This window comes from Neovison vison, chromosome 3, assembly GCF_020171115.1.
Source record: "Neovison vison isolate M4711 chromosome 3, ASM_NN_V1, whole genome shotgun sequence".
Taxonomy (NCBI): domain Eukaryota; kingdom Metazoa; phylum Chordata; class Mammalia; order Carnivora; family Mustelidae; genus Neogale; species Neogale vison.
Window position 1 is genome coordinate 18,436,378 of NC_058093.1, and position 20,640 is coordinate 18,457,017.

The following is a 20,640-nucleotide window of genomic DNA, read 5'->3' on the forward strand; positions in this document are numbered from 1 at the left end:
TGTGCTAATAGTATGGTATGATAAATAGCTAGCATGTGATTTTCTGTAGTTTCCTGGCTTTCTTTTGGGAGCCTGCTAAGGACTGGTTGTGTACGATTGCCCCTATTCTTCTGAACTGCAGTTTGGTTTCTGTATCTAATTATCCACCCAATCCAGAAAGATCCCTATGACTCAAGGACTATCATATTCATTTATTTTCATTTGTCCTGGAGTCTGATTAATGTGTTGGCTGGATCATCTGAGAAGCCGGTGCCAAGATGAACTTAGAAGTGGAAGAGATTTACAGGGAGTAATCCTTGAAAGATAAAAGGAAGAGGAAAAAAAGAGAGAAGGAAAGGAGAGCCTTCAGAGAATGATGCAGATCTGACACCTGTAAAAAGTGAAAGGGAAGAAAGGAGGATTGGGTACAGAGAGCCTCTGAGTGTGGCGCCACTCCAAGAAGATTGCTTCTAGAGGAATGTTGCACGGGTACCGTGGTGAGTCTTTGCACCACTTCTGTGCTCAGTCATTGGCTAGGGGATGTCTCTTAAATAGCATTTAGTCTCAGCTTGAATGCTGAGTCAGATTCTAAAAGTACTCACAGCCAGAGATTGGCAGCAGTTTTTCTCTTGAAAGTAGATTTCAACAAGGTGCAACCATAGCTTCCCTTCAGCTAGGTGAAGGGAAGCAGATGGTCACAGAAAACTCAGAGGCTTGCTGCATAGGTGAGAGACTAGGTCTAGACAATGGACTTATGCCATCTGTCAATAATATGCATTTAAATTCATGTTTCCATCCATCCACTCATGTGTGCACGCATCCATATATTCACCCATTCACCCATCCACTCATCCACTCCTTTGTTGTCTTAGAAGATAGCAGCAATCTCTTATGCTTCTGTCACAACAATAATGTACCCTTGGTGCTGTCATAGAAACCAAATCTAGATTTTGCCTTTTCTGCTACTAAGGCCATAATCTCTGAGTGACAATTGGCTTGTGTCTCCACCTAATCTGCCTGCATCTGCTTGTGACCATAATTCAAACTATTATCCTTCTGAGACCAATCCCTTAAACACACATGGATGTTTGCCCAGCAGACACACCTCTTTCTTGAGTCCTACTGATATTTTGTTCCAGTGGGTGGCCTATAATTTATGTTCTAGCCCTTTGACTCAGTCATAAAACTCATATCACCAGGCATAAAAGGTACATGGCAGGTGGGAGTTTCATTGTAGTGACCATAGGTTCAGGGTAAGTGAGAAAAAATTAGGAACAGTAGAAATGGTGAGCTGGCTTGGCTGTGTATATTTCAATTTTTAGGTCCCTGAAGTTGTTTACTTTCAAAATGACCCTAGCCTTTGTTAGTAATATTTTGTAGAGCTTCTTTCCAACTCAAATGGCAGCCAGCCATGAGAAATCAGGGGTTTCATTTTGAGAGCACATTATTTTGGAGGATGAAGATGGGGGAAATGTCCAGGGTTTGGCATGGAAGAAAAATGAAGTTGAACATTACTGCCAATTAGAGTGTAACCTTCCTCTAAATCAGTAGTCTCAAAGGTTCTTCCATTTCTTCTATTTTATTACTCATTCTATCAAAGATAGAATAGCAACCAATTCCCACATCTTTCTTAGAACAATGTTTATGTTTTAGCAGGTCTTCTCTCCTGTGGACTTAAAGAACTACATGTGTTTGTAGGCATGCTATCAAATACTTTAAAGGACATGAAGCTTGCAGTAATATTTTTGGGAGTAAATTTTATTGCTCTGGCTTTAAAACACAATCAAATAAAAACAAGAATTCCATTAGTAGTTGAATATTGTAATAATAGAGTTGAGGATAAATTTTACTGTTATAGGAACTATAAAACAGCAATAATAAAAAACACTATTATTGTGAATAAATTGTTTGAGATGACTAACTAGAAAGCTATAAAACACAACAATAAGGAAAAATGTGTTAATAATTCATCCTTGTTAGTGAGGAGTCCGTGGTTCCAGCTCATCGGCCTTCGGTGCTCTAGCTTACAGCTTTCATTACATAAGGTTGCAGAAAGATGATCTTTGGCCAGTGAGTTGGTAGGGAAACATATATTGCAGTGCAATTAGACATGGGGATTGAGGAAAATCTAATTATCAGTGACTTTAGGAAAACCCTGTGTAGCAATGCCAAATGTTCTCACAACATTAAGAAATTTTTTGCAGGTTTCTACTAACAATTTGTTTGCATTGTTTGTGCATTTTGGTGCATTTCTTATTTTTATTTATGTTCTTTTGCTTCAGAATAACAGCATGGAATTATATATTTGTCAGAGGGGGAAGACTATTCTAATCTTGCCTTTTATTTGGATTACCATGCATCTTTCTGCCCTGAGTCCATCTTGGTCCAATTCCAAAGAGTAGGAGAATGGAAAAAAAAATTAAAAAAACACCCATTGTCAGCTCCTTGGTTCCATTCTCCCTCTGTGGAACTCACAGCCCCATTAAAACCTTTGCTTCAGAGTTAGGACGAGGTGACTGCTTTGACCTGCACATGGATGAGGGAAAGAATGTCAAGGGGTTGCATTTTACCTCGCATTCTGAACTTCAACAAAACTCAAATTTAAGATTTCTGAATCAACAATATCCTAAAGGGATAACAGAAGATCATAATGATGAAGTTGCCGTTATGGTGAAAGCCATGTTCTATGCTAACGGAGTTTTCTATACTCACTGCCTCCACTTTCTCACTTGGCTTTCCTTCTTTAACCAACTCCAGTCAGGCTTTTGTTTCTACCACATGTTGACTGTAATTGCTCTTTTCAAGGTCTCTGGGAACCTCTATTCTGCTATATAAGATTGCTAGTTCTCAGTCCTCATCTGACTCCACTTCTGAACAACATTTGGCCCAGCTGGTAACTCCCACTTTCTTAAAATGCTTTTCTCACTTGGCTTCTAGGACACAACAGTCTCGCAGTTTTCCACCTACTTCGCTGGCTGTTCTTTCTCAATTTCCGTTGCTGGATTCCTCTCTTCTACCAAGACCTCTAAATGCTAGACCAGCCCAAGGCTCAGTCTTTGTTTTTGCCTTCTCACTCTGTATTCACACCCTACATGAACTCCTCATGCTGCTTTAAACACCATCTTTTACAAGCTGGAGTCACAAATTTGTGCACCTGACTCCAGCTTCCCTCAGCTCCAGCCTGCCATAGTTGCTACCCACTTGAAAATCCCCTGGATATCTGATAAGCATGTCAAATTTATCAAAGGCAAATACAATTCTTAAGTTTTTTTCTCTTCAAATCTTGTCTTCTCTCAATTTTCCTCATCTCATAAAAACTAACCACTATTCACTTCATTTTGTGACCTCGAAGTCTAGGAATTATTCTTGAGTTTTCTAATTTCTTCACACTTCACAATTATTCCATAAGTAAATTTGCTTCTAAAGTAAATTCCCAGTGTGACCATATTGTACAGTATCACTATGACTGACTGACCTGAGGCCCTATCATCTCTCCCTTGGAATGATATGGTATCCTTCCAGCTGGCTTTTCTGTTTCTATGCGGTCTGTCTCTTGCCTACACTCTATGCAGCAGCCAGACAAATTATTTAAAATACAAAACCAAAATCTTTTCAGTGATTTCTTAGAATAATATTCTAAGTCCTTACTATGGCCTATGGTCTCCATTAAGATCTGCCCTCTTACCTATCTCCTTGACTTCAACTTCCATCACTCTCTCAACACTACTTTACTCAAACCTTGGCTTTCTTCCAATTTCTTATTGGACCTTATTGGGACCAAGTTCATGTCTTCTCTGGGACCCCTACACATGCTGCTTCCTTTACCTAGCGCACTTTTCCTACAAGCTTTTTCAGGAACCACATCATTTAGAACTTACCTCAAAAATCATCTTAAATAAATCAGGACAGTCCTCTCCATCTCAGTATAGTCTTGGCCTATGATCACCCCTATCTCCTTAATTTGATTTCCTTTACTTGAAATTGTATTATTTGTTTGTACAGTTGTTAATTATTCTCAATTATGAGTTCCATAAAGCAGAGAGATGACCTCTTTCATCTTTGTCTGTTTTCATCTTAGTACTAATACCTGGCATAAAGTGGGTACTTGTTACATTTTTGGAACATTGTACATTATGTAGAATGAATGAGTGAATGAATAAATGAAAGAATGAATGAATATAGATCAAAGGATTCAGACTGGGCCCCCAAATGCCAAGGACTCCATTTAAATCCTCTACTTCTCTGCACTAAATCTTGCCTTGCTCAGTTAGACTTTTAGCAATGATCTTAAGTTAAGCTTTTACTTTTTAGTGGTCATGTTTGAGATTAAGGTATATCTGGGTTTGTCTGAAAACACGGTGGGGTATCTGACATAGACCTTTTTGTGAGAGGGCTGTGTGAGAAAATCCACTTGAGAAAGGATTTAAAATGTTTTCACTGTTCAGATTTGGAGAGACCTAGATTCGTTTGAGAAGCTGGCGCTGTGATCTTTCAGAACAGGAGAAGGTATATGATCCAAAATACAGCTTTAAGAGAGAAGTGGAAATCCAAATAATAACCACACCTACCAAACCCAGGGTGGAAAACATACAACCCATTAGGCCCAGAAACCTGTGGAAGGAAGAAACTTCTTTCTGGATCTAGAGCTTGTATCTGGATCTGGAGTCCAGAGCTTGTATAAATTTGGTTTTCAAGGAGAAATGAAAAGTCAAATGGTAGTGTTTTCCACTATATAAGAAAAAAGCTATTTGATGACATGATAGATTTAATAAAACAACTGCTCACTTAGAATTCTGCTGAGACATTCATTAACTGACTTACCTTATCTTGATTGTAAGAGCCTCTGTCTTTATGCCTTCTCAGAGATGTTTGATCCATTGACCGACAGGAGAAGTCCAGGATTTTCTAGTTCTCTGCAGAAGAATGAAGCCTCTGCTTGGGACCCTTTACCTCTTGGGGATCCTGGTTCCTGAGGGGCTGGGATATGATGGGTGAGTGTGAAGTGGGAAGAGGGGCCGATCATCTTGACTTAGATTGTCTAAATGGAAAGCTTTTTTCAAGATCAATGTAGCTGGATTCTCCCCTCTTCCTACCCATACACACCACCATGAGATGAGAATAATAAAGTTTTATTATTCAGCATTACTTTAAGTCTTTGAATAAATGAATAAATATCTAATATTTTCCAGCACAAAATATGATAAATACCAATAGATATGTCATGTTTTATGATTGAAAAAAGGAAATTATAGTGAAAATTAATGAAAAATAATTATTTATTACATTCATTATATTTTCATTATTATATCCATTATTGTAATTAATGAAAAATAATGAAAACTCTTCATTTATAGTTTCACAACTGATAAATCATATTATTCCAATTTTAAAAAAATGTTTAAAGTGTTTAAAATTTCACCAAGATATAGTTACTCTTAATATTTTTGGATAGATAGATAATTATGTATTCAGTACTAGTGCCAGAAATTTTCAGTTGAATTGTGCTATAGAAATTTTCTTATGACATTAATAATATATACTGCAACCACAAATAATATTCCATCATTGCTACATTCCATCATTGCTACCCTACAGTTGATTTCTACTTTGTCATTTTTTTTCCATTTTATTTTATTTTTAGTTTTCCAAAATTCATTGTTTATGCACCACACCCAGTGCTCCATGCAATACGTACCCTCCATAATTCCCACCATCAGGCTCACCCATCCTTCCATGCCCCTCCCCTCTGAAACCCTCAGTTTGTTTCTCAGAGCCACAGTCTCTCATGGTTTGTCTCCCCTTCTGATTTCCCCCGTCTCACTTCTCCCTCCAACTCCCAATGTCCTCCATATTATTTTTACAAAAATGCCATGGTGAGCATCCAGCCACATGAAATTTTTTGCAAATCTTTGATTTTTTTTTCTTAATATAAGTTACAGGAAGTAGAATTCCTGGGTCAGAAGCTGAGAAAAGTGTGAGAATCTTGCTATGCATTGCCAAATTGCCCTCTAGAAAAATTGCATGTTTACATGTGAAAATACCCAGTTGGTTTACTTTGCATTTTGTTGATTTCTAAAAAGTTTAATTATTTGTCTTGATCATTACTCATTTTATCAGTTTATAAATTGTTCATTCTTATTATTTGCTTTAAACTTACATATTGTTTAAATGAAACTTACATACTGATCCCTGCCTCTGGAAACTTATTTTGAGAAAATAAAGTATGGGAAAAGTTTTATACACTGAGATGTAGCTTTATTTATAACATAAATATTATAATACTTGGAAATAACTTAAATATCCCACATTAGGTTATGTAAATGTTGATATGTGATATATGACAATGGAATATTATTTATCTATTAGAATAAAGATTACAAAAAATTAATAGCATGAGAAAAGTCATGTTTTATGCTAAAAGCAAGACACAGAGTAGAAAATGTAATAAAATACTTATAATAATAAAAGAAAAAATATGTACCAAAGTGGTCATTGTTATCCTTGGTTGGGTGATTTTTTCCTTTTTTTTTTAAGGATTTTTAAGAGTGAGCACAAGCAAGGTGGTGCAGGCAGAGGGAGAAGCAAGCGCAGGGAGCCTGATGCGGGGCTCCATCCCAGAACTCTGGGATCACCATCTGAGCCAAAGGCAGACACTTAATGACTGAGCCACTGAGGCACCCTTCATTCTTCATTTTGTGAATATTCTTTAATGAAGATTTGAACAAATGTTTTTCAAACCCAGGTTAAATTATGGAAGTGATGTGGCACAGGCAGGGGGACTTAAGAGGACTTCCATTGGATAACTCAAGTGCAGCTTCTGACTGTACTTGAGGACAACATCTTACATCTTCTAGTCCTGGTCCTTAGTGACTGTTTGTATCATCATTATTATTTACTAATAGAAAATAATGTCCACTCTTGTATGCTCTTACCAATGCAAAACATAGTTTACCTGCCATTTTGATACTCTATTCATTACCTATGGTGTAATAATAGTCTAGAAATCCTATGATTAAGAAAGATTGCAAGCTTTGTAATATTTATTTTGAGCATTTAGAGAGGTGAACTCTTCTATATACTGCACACTCCCAATAAAAGTGTAAATCTGCAGAATCACTTGGGATTTAGCAATATGAACCAAATGCCTTGAAAATTCTCATATCTTTGACCTACTATTTCTTCTTCCTGGAATGTAGCTCAAGGAAAAAATGAGCACAAAGATTTATGCAAATCTTCGTTAATTCCAGAATTATTTACAAGAGCAAAAAACCAAAAGGGGAAATAGATTTAAGAGCCAGCATAGATGACAATATTTAAATAAGTGATGTTATGTAATATATACCTACTGTCAAATATTATGCAGTCATTGAAAATAATATTCATAAAAAGTTTTCATTGGTTAGAGGAAATGCTTCTGGTAGGATATCATGCAAAACAAAGGAGTAAAATACAAAACTATATATAGATATAATCTGCACTGTGTTCAAGAAAAAAATTCGCACAGATAAAAGATTGATGAGAAATATGCCAGAATATCAACAGGGGATTCAGGGAAGTGGGATTATTGAAGATTTTTCCTTCTTCTCTTTTTTGTTTTTCTCCTCTCCGTACTTTCTAAATTTTCCACGATAAGTGTATGCTAATTTTGTAAGAAGGAAAAAAAAAAGTTTGAAAATACATTACTGTCATGAAATATTCATATAACTGTATCCTTACGAAGTATTGAAAATACAAAATTTGCCTCAGTATTCATTAGATTCTTGCCTTTTTATACATTCCAATCAAAACTCCACTAGACAATCTTAGACCTACAATATTTATTAATAATGTACCCCAAAGGATCACTTTCTTTGTTAAACATTTTATGAATTCCTATTCAAAAAGAATACACAAAGTACAATAATCTTTTCATTTGATTGGTGAGATGAGACTGGTGATAATTTGGGGGATTAGCCAGCTTTTCCTCCCTCTCTACATGCATTATGCATTACCCAAGAAATTGCCTAGAAACAAGGAATTGCCTTTTCTAAGTATATGGTTTCAACATTGCTTGAACTAAGTATTTGGGTTTCTGAGGTTTAAGTACTGTGTTTAATCTCATGTAAAAATGATAAACTTTCTTAAGAACAGAAGTTTTCACTCAGATACCAAACAGTTCTTCTCCCTCTTCGCCCTCTCCTCCTCTTCCTCCCCCCCCTTCCTCCTTCTTGTTCTTTTTCCATTTATTGGCATATTACATTGTCCTAGTCTTTCAGTGCTGACTGGGCTTAGGCAACAAGGTACTCACACATTTGGCAGACATTAGCTGGGGGGAAACCAAATGTTGGTTCTTGATGGTATCCAGTTATCTTTAGTTTCTTCCATTCTATATTATGGAATTGCCAGGGAATACCAACCCTACTGAAATAGGAATTCACCGGGACCAGCCCGGCTTTGTGTGTACTCACTTTCCCCATTGAGTAGAAAACTATGATAAATATGATAAATAAAGACCCAAACATTTGCTGAACTGTGTGAAGGATGGAACAGGGTCACTCTGAAAGTCATCATCTCTGTCCCAAAAGTGTCGTGAAAGCCTCTCTGATGATCTCATTTCTGAACGGGACTGGACGGGCAGGATAGTCAGGGCGAGGACGGATTGAGTGAGGGCTGAAAAGATACCCTTCTCAGTTACTTCATTTCTTCTCCTCTCTCTCTTTTCATTCATTCATTCATTCTTTCTTTCTTTCTTTTTTAAGATTTTATTTATTATTTAACAGAGAGAGAGAGAGATCACAAGTAGGCAGAGAGACAGGCAGAGGGGAGTGGGGGAAGCAGGCTCCCTGCTGAGCAAGTCACTGGGATCATGACCTGAGCTGAAGGCAGAGGCTTGACCCACTGAGCCACCCAAGCACCCTGTCCTCTCTCCTTTCTGAAAAAGTACTGAAATTGTTTTCTAGTTTCTTTATAATGCTGAATTGTTTTCTAGTTTCTTTATAATGCTGATACTTATTTTGCTTTCTTCATAGTCTGAATCAAAACCAGACAGTTTTTTAAATGGGCTAATAAATATTTTATGCTGATTCTCTAGGGTATAATAAAAGCGTAATTTAGCCTATGTAACAAAATCTTCAGAACAAATCAACAACCTGGGATAGTTTACCATAAGGTTTTTTTGTCAGGGTTAAATAAGTGTATATATATCAAGTTCTTTGAACAGTGCTGGCATGCATAATTACTAGGACAACACTGGTTGTTATCACTGACTATGCTTGAGTTAGGAATTCTCCATCCCTTGTCGTCAATATACTTAGTGTACCATCTAATTAGTAGTCAGTCAGGCAATTTTCTTATCAGACTTCATGCCTTATTATGTAATGGCTGAATTATTTTGCTTTTCATGTATTTGTTTCTAGTCCATTAAGTGGATTTTAAGGTCTGTAAGAAAGAAATCTGCTTTTCTACTGCTATTATCTATTACTGATTTTTTATACAGTACCAAGAGTACCAACCTCTTGGGTTGCTGAATGGGTTAAATAAGATGATAATATAAATGCTTTTATCAGGGCCTAGTATATAGTGCTCAATAAAGGTTAACTGGTATCATAAAATACATATATTTTCTGATTATTTGATAAAGACATTAACTGTGCTTCTGAACATTTATGTGTAGATTGAATTTTTATTAATTGAAAGACACCAATGGTTGTACATATTTTCTTTATAAATGATAATGTGTTTTGTCAGTCAGCTTCAATGTATTGCTTCTACAAGTATATGTATTTTATATTAGAATTGCTCATTCTGAACGAAGCACTCTTGCTTATTTAATAAAAAAATCAAATGAATGATATGTATTAGAAACAAATCCCTGAATAACATGGAGAAGCATATTGCTCCTCAACTATTATAATTTTAATTACATTTGCTTCTTTTAATCTCCTTCTAAAATTCATTTTCATTATTTTAACTGATTATTTAGGCAATCTTATCTCATGAGATTTTCATTTGAACAAGGTAAATAAGGTAAAATTCATTCAGCAGTGTAATAAAACATTTACAGTTTTGAGGGTAAAGAACTCATTGAGAATAACAATTCTTATTAATATTAGCTATTCTTATATATATTAGTAACAATTAAAAATAATAAATACAGTTCCAAGTTTAAAGTCATAGAATTGTGTAGGGAAATTGATTATATTACAGTGGGTAATTGTGGTATATGGTGCTAAATGAACCAGTGAAAAAATTAAAATTTAGTCAATCCAGTTCCTGAAGTTATGTAACTATGAATGGAACTTGAGTTTTAATTAATTCTATCAAAATATTTTATGGTTTGGTATTGTTTAAAGACAATACCAGGTAGGTGGATAAATTATTCTCCATACAATTTTCATTTTTGAAACTATTGCACCTAAATAGCATTTTGCTTTGCTTTGTTTTGAACTACTAGTGTGTCTTAACACTTATTAAGCCTTAACTAGGTGTCAGAATTGTGCTCACTGTAACATGGATTACATTTAATTTATTAAATTTATTTATTAAATTGATCAAATTTATTTATTAATCTTTATAAGAAACTCTTGGGAAGGTATTCTTATTCCCATTTTACAGATAAAGAAATGAAGTTTTAGGGAAAGAGCAGATATAATACCACAAATGTTCAGGGAGAAAAATGAGAAAATAGATAAGTCATTGAAGGGAGTTGGGGGAAATTGGAGGGGGAGATGAACCACGAGGACTGTGGCCACTGAGAACAATCTGAAGGTTTTGGAGGGGTGGGGGGTGGGAGGTTGGGTGAGCCTGGTGGTGTGTACTAAGGAGGGCATGTATTGCATGGAGCACTGGGTGTGGTACATAAACAATGAATTCTGGAACACTGAAAAGAAATTTAAAAAAATAAAAATTAAAAAACAGTAAATACACACTCACACACACACACAAAAAGTCATTGAAGCATTAACTAATTCAATCTCTGACATATATCCTTGCAATGCGAGATCACAATCCAGAAGTTCACACTCCAGCTTCTCAAAGGCTCAGATCCTACTGCTATTAGCATGGTAATCACTCCATACATATTTGTTGGGTAAATGAATTATCAGCTGGTATGTGTTCATAATGAAAATATAATCCTGTTTCTTGCCTAAATAAAGACTTTTAGATAGGAGACTAAAACATTCATCAAATGTTCGTGTGGCTTACAGAGAGGGTCCTCGCTGTGTGACTTATTGATTCTGTGACTATTTGCAAGTTACTTAATTGCTCTTGGCCTCAGTTTTCTTATTTATAAAATATGGATGATGACACTTCACCCGTTGTAATGAGAATAAATTATATAATGTGCATTAAAATGTTCTCTTAAGTACTAGCACAATATCTGCTATAGAGGAGAGGAACTGAATAGTTTTTTTAAACTGTTTGTTGGGGCACCTGGGTGACATAACCAGTTGAATGTCCAACTCTTGGTTTGGGCTCAGGTCTATCTCAGGGTTGTGAGATCTCCACACTCAGTGGAGATTCTGCTTAAGTTTCTCTCTCCCTCTGCCTCTACCCCTTCCTTCCACTCTAAATAAATAAATAGATAAATAAAACAAACTGTCAAAAGATAAACAATAAGTAGACAATATGAATAGACCTATATCTATTAAAGAAACTGTATTAATAATTAATAACTTTCCAAAAAAGAAAGCATCAGGCCCAGATGGGGTCTTTGATTAATTCTATCAAACACTTAAAGAAGAAATTACACTAATTCTCTACAATATCTATCAGAAGATGGAAACAGAAGGAATATTTCCTGACTTACTTTATGAGGTTACCATTATCCTAATACCAAAATCAGAAAAAAATATGAAAAAAACAAAACAAAATTACAGACCAATATATCACATATGAACATAGATATAAAAACCCACAACAAAATGTTAGCAAATTGAATCCAACAATACATAAAAATAATTATACAGCACAACCACCAACTGAAATTTATCCCAGATGTGCAAAGCTGGTTTCATATTTGATAATCAACCCATGTAATCCACTACATCAATAGGGGAAAAATTAAAAAATCACACGATACAGAATCAATAGATACAGCAAAAGCATTTGACAAATACCAACATTCATTTGTGATAAAAACTCAGTATATTAGGTATAGAAGGGAACTTCCCCAATATCATAAAGAGCAGCTTAATGGTGAAAAATTAGATAGTTTTCTGCTAAGACCAGAAACAAGGGAAGGATGTCCATTCTTCAAACTGCTTTTGAACATTGCACGGGAGGTTTAACCTAATACCATCAGACAAGTAATGGAGATAGTAGGTATACAGATTGGAAAGGAAGGAATAAAACTGTCTATGTTCACTGATGACATGACCCTCTATGTAAAAAATCTGAAAAAATGACAAAAAAACCTCCTGGAATTAATAAGTAATTATAGCAAGGCTGTAGGATACAAGGTTAATGTACAAAAGTCAATTGCTTTTCTATATACCAGCAATGAGCAAGAGAAATTTTAAACTAAAAACATATTACATTTATATTATCAACCACCCTCCAAATAAAATACTTGGATATAAACCTAAGAAAATATGTACAAGATCTATATGAGAAAAGCTATAAAACTCTAATGAAAGACATCAAAGAACTAAACAAATGGAGAGATGTTCCATATAAATAGATAGGAAGACTCAATATTGTCAAAAAGTCAGTTCTTCCCAACTTGATCTATAGATTCAGTGCAATCCCAATCAGAATCCTAGCAAGTTATTTTGTGGATATTGACAAGCTGGTTCTGAAGTATATATGGAAAGGTAAATGACTCAGAATAGCCAACATAATATTGAAGAACAAAGTTGTAGGACTGACACTACCTGACTTCAGATTTATTATAAAGCTACAGTAATCAAGACAATGTGGTATTGATGAAAGAAGAGAGAAATAGATCAATGGAACAGAACATCCAGAAATAGACCCACATGAATATAATTAATTGATTTTGACAAAAGAACAAAGAACACAATAGAGCAAAATAGTCTTTTTAATAAATGATACAGGAACAACTGGACATCCACATGACAAAAAAAAAAAAAGTGAATCTAGACACAGACCTTATACCCTTCATAGAAATTAACTCAAATTGGGTTGTAGACCTAAATGTAAAATGCAAAACTAAAAGACTCCTAGAAGATAATATAGGAGAAAACCAAGCAATGTGATGCCCCAGTTTTGTTTTTCTTTTTCTTTTTCTTTTTAAAAGATTTTATTTATTTATTTGACTGACAGAGATCACAAGTAGGCAGAGAGGCAGGCAGAGAGAGAGGAAGGGAAGCAGGTTCCCTGCTGAGCAGAGAGCCCGATGTGGGGCTCGATCCCAGGACCCTGGGATCATGACCAGAGCCAAAGGCAGAGGCTTTAACCCACTGAGCCATCCAGGTGCCCCTTGTTTTTCTTTTCCAACATTTCCTTAGCAATTTGGGGTCTCTTCTGGTTCCATACACATTTTAAGATTATTTGTTCCAGCTCTTTGAAAAGTGCCGGTGGAATTTTGATCAGAATGGCATTGAAAGTATAGATTGCTCTAGGCAGTATAGACATTTTAACAATGTTTATTCTTCTAATCCATCAGCATGGAATGCTCTTCCATATTTTTGTATCTTCTTCAATTTCTTTCATGAGTATTCTGTAGTTCCTTGAGTACAGATACTTTTCCTCTTTGGTTAGGTTTATTCCAAGGTATCTTATGGTTCTTGGTGTTTTAGTAAATGGAATCGATTCTCTAATTTCCCTTTCTATATTTTCATTGTTAGTGTACAAGAAAGCAACTGATTTCTGTACATTGATTTTGTATCCTGCCATATTACTGAATTGCTGTATGGGTTCTAGTAGTTTGGAGGTGGAGTCTTTTGGGTTTTCCATGTAAAGTATCATGTCATCTGTGAAGAGAGTGAGTTTGACTTCTTTGTTACTAATTTGAATATATTTCATTTCTTTTTGTTGTCTGATTGCTGTTGCTAGGACTTCGAGTACTATATTGAATACCAGTGGTGAGAGTGGACATCCTTGTCGTGTCCCTGATCTCAAAGGGAAGGTGGTCAGCTTTCCCCCATTGAGGATGATATTCACTGTGGATTTTTCATAGATAGATTTTATGAAGTTGAGGAATGTTCCCTCTATCACTATACTTTGAAGAGTTTTAATCAGGAGCAGATGCTGTATCTTATTAAATGCTTTTTCTGCATCAATTGAGAGGACCATGTGATTCTTCTCTCTTCTCTTATTGATTTGTTCTATCACATTGATTGATTTGTGAATGTTGAACCTCTCTTTCATACCATGGTTAAATCCCACCTGGTCATGGTGGATAATCTTTTTAATGTACTGTTGGACCCTATTAGCTAGGATCTTGTTGAGAATCTTAGCATTCATATTCATCAGGGATATTGGTCTGAAATTCTCTTTTTTGGTGGGGTCTTTGCCTGGTTTGGGGATTAGGGTAATTCTGGCTTCATAAAAAGAGTCTGGAAGTTTTCCTTCTGTTTCTATTTTTTGAAGCAGCTTCAGGAGAATAGGTGTTATTTCTTTTTTGAGTGTTTGGTAGAATTTTCCAGGGAATCTGTCAGGTTCAAAGCTGTGATCACCAAGAAAGCATGGTACTGGCACAAAAACAGACACACAGACTAGTGGAACAGAGTAGAGAGCCCAGATATGGACCCTCAACTCTATGGTCAAATAATCTTTGACAAAGTAGGAAAAAATATATAGTGGAAAAAAAGACAGTGTCTTCAATTAATGGTGCTGGGAAAATTAGACAGCTATGTATAGAATGAAACTTGACCATTCTCTTACAACATACACAAAGATAAACTCCAAATGGATAAAAGACCTCAATGTGAGCCAGGAATCTATCAAAATCCTAGAGGAGAACATAAGCGGTAACCTCTTTGACATTGGCCACAGCAACTTCTTTTAAGATAATGTCTCCAAAGGCAAAGGAAACAAAAGCAAAAATGAACTTTTGGGACTTCATCAAGATCAAAAACTTCTGCACAGCAAAGGAAACAGTCAACAAAACAAAGAGGCAACCCACAGAATGGGAGACGATATTCACAAATGACACTACAGACAAAGGGCTGATATCCAAGATCTATAAAGAAGTCCTCAAACTCAACACATACAAAACAGATAATCACGTCAAAAAATGGGCAGAAGACATAAACAGACCCTTCTCCAAAGAAGACATACAAATGGCTAACAGACACATGAAAAAATGTTCATCATCATTAGCTATCAGGGAGATTCAAATCAAAACCACATTGAGATACCACCTTACGCCAGTTAGAATGGCCAAAATTAACAAGACAGGAAACAACATGTGTTGGGAGATGATGTGGAGAAAGGGGAACCCTCTTACACTGTTGGTGGGAATGCAAGTTGGTGCAGCCACTTTGGAAAACAGTGTGGAAATTCCTTAAGATACTAAAAATAGAGCTACCCTATTACTGTACAATTCCACTACTGGGTATTTACCCCAAAGGTACAGATGTAATGAAAAGAAGGGCCATCTGTACCGCAATGTTCATAGCGGCAATGGCTGCCATTGCCAAACTGTGGAAAGAACCAAGATGCCCTTCAACAGATGAATGGATCAAGAAGATATGGTCCATATGTACAATGGAGTACTATGCCTCCATCAGAAAGGATGAATACCCAACTTTTGTATCAACATGGACAGGACTGAAAGAGATAATGCTGAGGGAGATAAGTCAAACAGAGAGAGTCAATTATCATATGGTTTCATTTACTTGTGGAACATAAGGAATAACATGGAGGACTCTGTGAGTTGGAAAGGAGAAGTGAGTTGGGGAAATTGGAGAGGGAGACAAATCATGAGACACTGTGGACTCAGAAACAAACTGAGAGTTTTGGAGGGGAAGAGAGTAGGGGGATGGGTTAGCCTTGTGGTGTGGGTATTAAAGAGGCCACATATTGCATGGAGAACTGAGTGGGGTGCATAAACAATGAATTTTGGAACAATGAAAATAAAATGAAATAAAATGATAATATAGAAGAAAACCTAGATGATTTTGGATATGGCAATGATTTTTAAATATAACACCACAGATGCAATCCACAAAAGGAATAATTAATAGCTTGGATTTCATTAAAATTAAAAACTTCTGCTCTGGGGCGCCTGGGTGGCTCAGTGGGTTAAGCCACTGCCTTTGGCTCAGGTCATGATCTCAGGGTCCTGGGATCGAGTCCCGCATCGGGCTCTCTGCTCAGGGGGGAGCCTGCTTCCTCCTCTCTCTCTGCCTGCCTCTCTGCCTGCTTGTGATCTCTCTCTGTCAAATAAATAAATAAAATCTTTAAAAAAAAAAAAAACAAACTTCTGCTCTGCAAAAGATGATGTCAAGAGAATGAGAAGACAAGCCAAAAACTGGGAGAAAATACTTGTAAAAGATGCATCTGATGAAGGACTGTTGTTTCAAATAAACAAAGAACTCTTAAAATTCAATAATAAGAAAATAAACAACTTGAGTCAAAAATGGGAAAACTGCCAGAACGTATACCACACCAACAAAGATATGCCAATGGCAAGTATGCCTACAAAAAGATGTTCAACATCATATGTTATTAGGGAACTGCAAGTGAAAACAATGAGACACCACTATACCCTATTAAATGGCCCAAATCCAAAACAGTGACAACACCAAATTCTGGTAAGGAAGTGGAGCAACAGGAACTCTCATACATTGCTGGTGGGGATACAGAATGGTCCAGCCACTTAGGAAGACAGTTTCTTGGAAGGTAGTTTCTTATAAAACTAAACATACTTTTACCACATGATCCAGTAGTCAGGTTTCTTGGTCTTTACCCAAATGAACTGGCTGGCAACTTATACCCACACAAAGCCCTGCGCACAGATGTTTGTAGTATCTTTATTTATAATTGGCAATTAAGCAATTAAGAAAGATGCCCTTTAGTGAATTAAAGGATAAATAAACTGTGGTACTTCCAGATAATGAAATATACAACTCTAAAAAGAAATGAGCTATTAAGCCATGAAAAGGCACGGAGAGAAGTTAAATGCATGTTACTAAGAAAAGAAGCCAGTCTGAAAGGCTACATACTGTATGATTTCAGCTACTTGACATTCTGGAAAGGGCAAAAACAATGGAGAAAAAAAATTTTCATTGGTTGCCAGTGATTGGGAGGGGGCAAGGATAAATAGGAAGAGCATAGAGGATTTTTAGGACAGTGAGACTGTGCTCTATGATACTACGATGGTGGATAAATATCATTACACATTTGCTTAAATCCATAGAATGTGCAACACCAAGAGTGAGCCCTAATGTAAATTTTGGACCTTGGGAAATAAAGATGTGTCTGTCAATGTCAGCTCATTGAATCTAACAAATGTTTGACCATGGTGTGGGATAGTAACAGTAGAAGAATATTCTCTCTATATATATTTTCTCTATATATATATTCATATAGTATATTACTCAGCCACAATAAAGAATGGGATCTTGAGATTTGCAACAACATGAATGGACTTAGAGGATATAATGTAAAGTGAAATAGATCAGACAGAGAAAGATAAATACCATGAGATTTTACTCATGCAGAATTTAAGAAATAAACCAAATGAGCAAAGAAAAAAAGAGACAAACACAAAAACAGACTTAATTACAAAGAACAAAGTGATCCATTTGAATGGTGAAAGGGGAGATGTGTAAAATAGATAAAAGGAATTGAAAGTACACTTGTCATCATGAGCACTAAAAAATGCATAGCATTGTTGAATCTGTATTGTATATCTGTAACTGATATAACATTGTTTAACGTACAATGTTATATATATTCATACTTCAATAATGTTTTTAAATTAATTTTAAAAATATTGCAGACTCTTCAATCAGGTTGTCCATTATGGTCAGTTATTGTCAACCCCAATAACATATTCCCTGTGACTCGATTTCTTCATCTCTGTAATGGGGATAGTAGGAGTACCTATCTCAGAGTTTTCAAGAGAAGTAAATGAGATTTAATTTATGTGAGTGTCTTGTAACACATTTCAGTTCAATAAGTATTAGCTATTATTTCTTTTACAAATTTAAAAGTATGTTTATCTACAACATCTTACTGAATTACCCAGCTTCCCTGCAAGATTGGAATGGCTGTCCTCACCTCACTCTATTGATGAAGAAACTACCATTTGGAGCGATAGAATTATTGCCCCAGTTCTCACAGTCAGTAAGTCACAATGAGAAGACTCTTAACACTGACTTTTCTCCTCCAAAGCCTGTTCACAGTGCTTTCTACCACCTTTTCATCAGCTTTCCAATCCTCATTGTATTCTACTTACTTCACTGATTTGAGTCTGACTTTCTTCTGCAGATCCCTAGCACAAACCAGACGAGGGATTTTGGAAGAGACAGTGAGCCCATGGAGGAGCCTGGACACCTATTCCTATACCAAATATCACCCCATGGAAGAGGTAAGCAAGGACACATGGAGTTTGGTGGTGGCCACAGCCTACTTTAGGATGGGTGAGGGATGGTTCACTGTTAATATCCATAGGTTAGAGAATCTCAAAATATGAGGTAGAGATTTGCCTGTGCACTGAGTTCAAGGGATTGCAGAAAATCATCTTTTGGCTTAAGATATAAATCCTTTCATATGAAATAAAAAGGTAAATAAATAGAAATTAAAGGAAAAGAACCGCCTAGCCAGTTTTGCTCCTGTGAACATGGACTAAAATTAACCCTTATTCTTGTTTGTCAGATTGTTAGCCAGTTTAAGCAGGGCAAGGCCAACATGTATATGGCTGTGGGACATGGAATGGAGAAGCCTTGTGAGTCAATCACATTTACCTGAAAATGTGGTATTTCTTGTAGGGTACAAAGGAAGCAGGCAGTAGTTCTTAAAAGGGGAAAATTTCTCTTAAAGAAATACTCGTATTTTTACTAAGATGAATTTGGTTATTTTTGAAACTGGATATTGTAAAAAATTAGCTACTGTATATGTATCTTTGTGAAGTGTGCATGTGACTTCATGCAAAGCTTTTTTTGAAGTATAAATTTCTAAACATAGAATCTTTGGGTTAAAGGTTAAGCATGTCTAAATTTTTATATAAATGTTCAAGTTGCTTTCCATATAGGTTTACCGTTTATTCTCTCAGCATTTGGGAGTATATTATTATTTTCCATAATTTTTTTAAAGAATGAAAGAATAAATTGACACATTCTTTTGTAGCTATCACCCCCAAGTGCTAAAGATTCTAAAAATTTGAACAAGATCCAGGAAGGCCCATGGAAAGCTTAAGCTCCCATATGGAAGATAGATTACACCTGGCTTGACCACTTGCCCTGTGACCATGACCAAGACACTTAGCTCTTTGGTCTTTGGTTTCCTCACCTGTGAAACAGGAAGTCAGTACTGATCTTGCAGCTTTTCTGTGACTGTAAATAGAATACACTACACTACTTCTGATTAAACAACAGATAAATAATTGCTACTGTTGCCCTGCTGTTTGTAGCTTTCCTAGGGCTTTTTTTTTTCCCCCAATTTATTTATTTTCAGAAAAACAGTATTATTCACCACACCCAGTGCTCTAGGGCTTTTGACACCTTCATCTGAGTCAGCCCATCATGAAGCATGCACAACACCCATGTGAGAAGTTGTCGTTCTCCTCCTTTGACAGAACTGAATCAAAAATACTCCACTGACATATTACTACTGTTATATTAATGTGCTTAACCTGTTAAGATGAATGCCAATTGAGATACTATAATTTTTAAATAGAATATTTATTATCTCAAGTCAATTATGGTTATTTACCATAACTTACTGTATAGCTATTTCAACTATACAGAAACTGAGTGTGGGACTATCCTGTCATGTGTTGATGACTATCTTATATTTGGGAATTCCCTCAGTCTATTCGTCATTACAAAACCCCACATTATAGACTTCCAGGTGAAGGTATAAGACTTTTCCTTTCCAAGCATGGTGTAAGACTTTTAATTAATTCAACAACAACTCAGGTCTCCTCAAATGAATCAAAATGACTAGTTTGGGATTGATTTAGAAACTTCTATTGGCATGCTCTTCTCTAATCTTGGATCCATAGGCATTAGCAATGGATACTGTTGGGATCCAAAAAGATCCACCCAAATCAGTGTGATCTGAAACTGCTGGCATGATTGGGTACCCATTATTGGGTCCAAGTCCAGAGGTGTGTGGCCATTTGAAGGATATGATGTTTTTGAAGTGTTATCAGTGGATTATTGAAACTATTAATCCTCAATAACTTATTTGTAAAGTTCAACAGAAAATGGGAGGAGGTGAGCATAGTTCATTGGTTTAGTCCTGTACTTTGTTTAGCACACAGTCGCAATGCAGAGCAAATAGTCCAGAGTTCAGTATCTTAATGAGAGAAGCAGTTATCTTAATTAGAGGCAAGCAAACTATTTTCTTATCAATAGCCACAGTCCTTCCTGGTTCTTTCAGATCTATCAGTGGATGGTCCAGATAACTGAGAAGTACCCTGGAGTGGTGACACAACATTTCCTAGGAATGACCTATGAGACCCGGCCCATGTATTATTTAAAGGTGAGTGAGAAGGCTGCGAATTACCTTAATTCCTTAGTTCACTCCCCTCTTACCACTTAT

The 20,640-nt window shown here is 36.1% G+C and overlaps 1 protein-coding gene across 2 annotated transcripts in view; it reads left to right on the plus strand.

Annotated features, from left to right (window-relative positions):
- Window positions 1–20,640, plus strand: part of CPO (carboxypeptidase O) — a 51,515-nt gene that overhangs the window by 18,711 nt on the left and 12,164 nt on the right. Inside the window, exons 2-4 of one of the 2 annotated variants that reach the window (XM_044240825.1) lie at window positions 4,843–4,970; window positions 18,364–18,463; window positions 20,479–20,580. In XM_044240825.1, the coding sequence (XP_044096760.1) occupies window positions 4,903–4,970; window positions 18,364–18,463; window positions 20,479–20,580 (270 nt within the window). In that variant the 5' untranslated portion in view covers window positions 4,843–4,902. The remainder of the gene's footprint in view (window positions 1–4,842; window positions 4,971–18,363; window positions 18,464–20,478; window positions 20,581–20,640) is intronic. The other variant, XM_044240826.1, reaches the window with a different exon arrangement.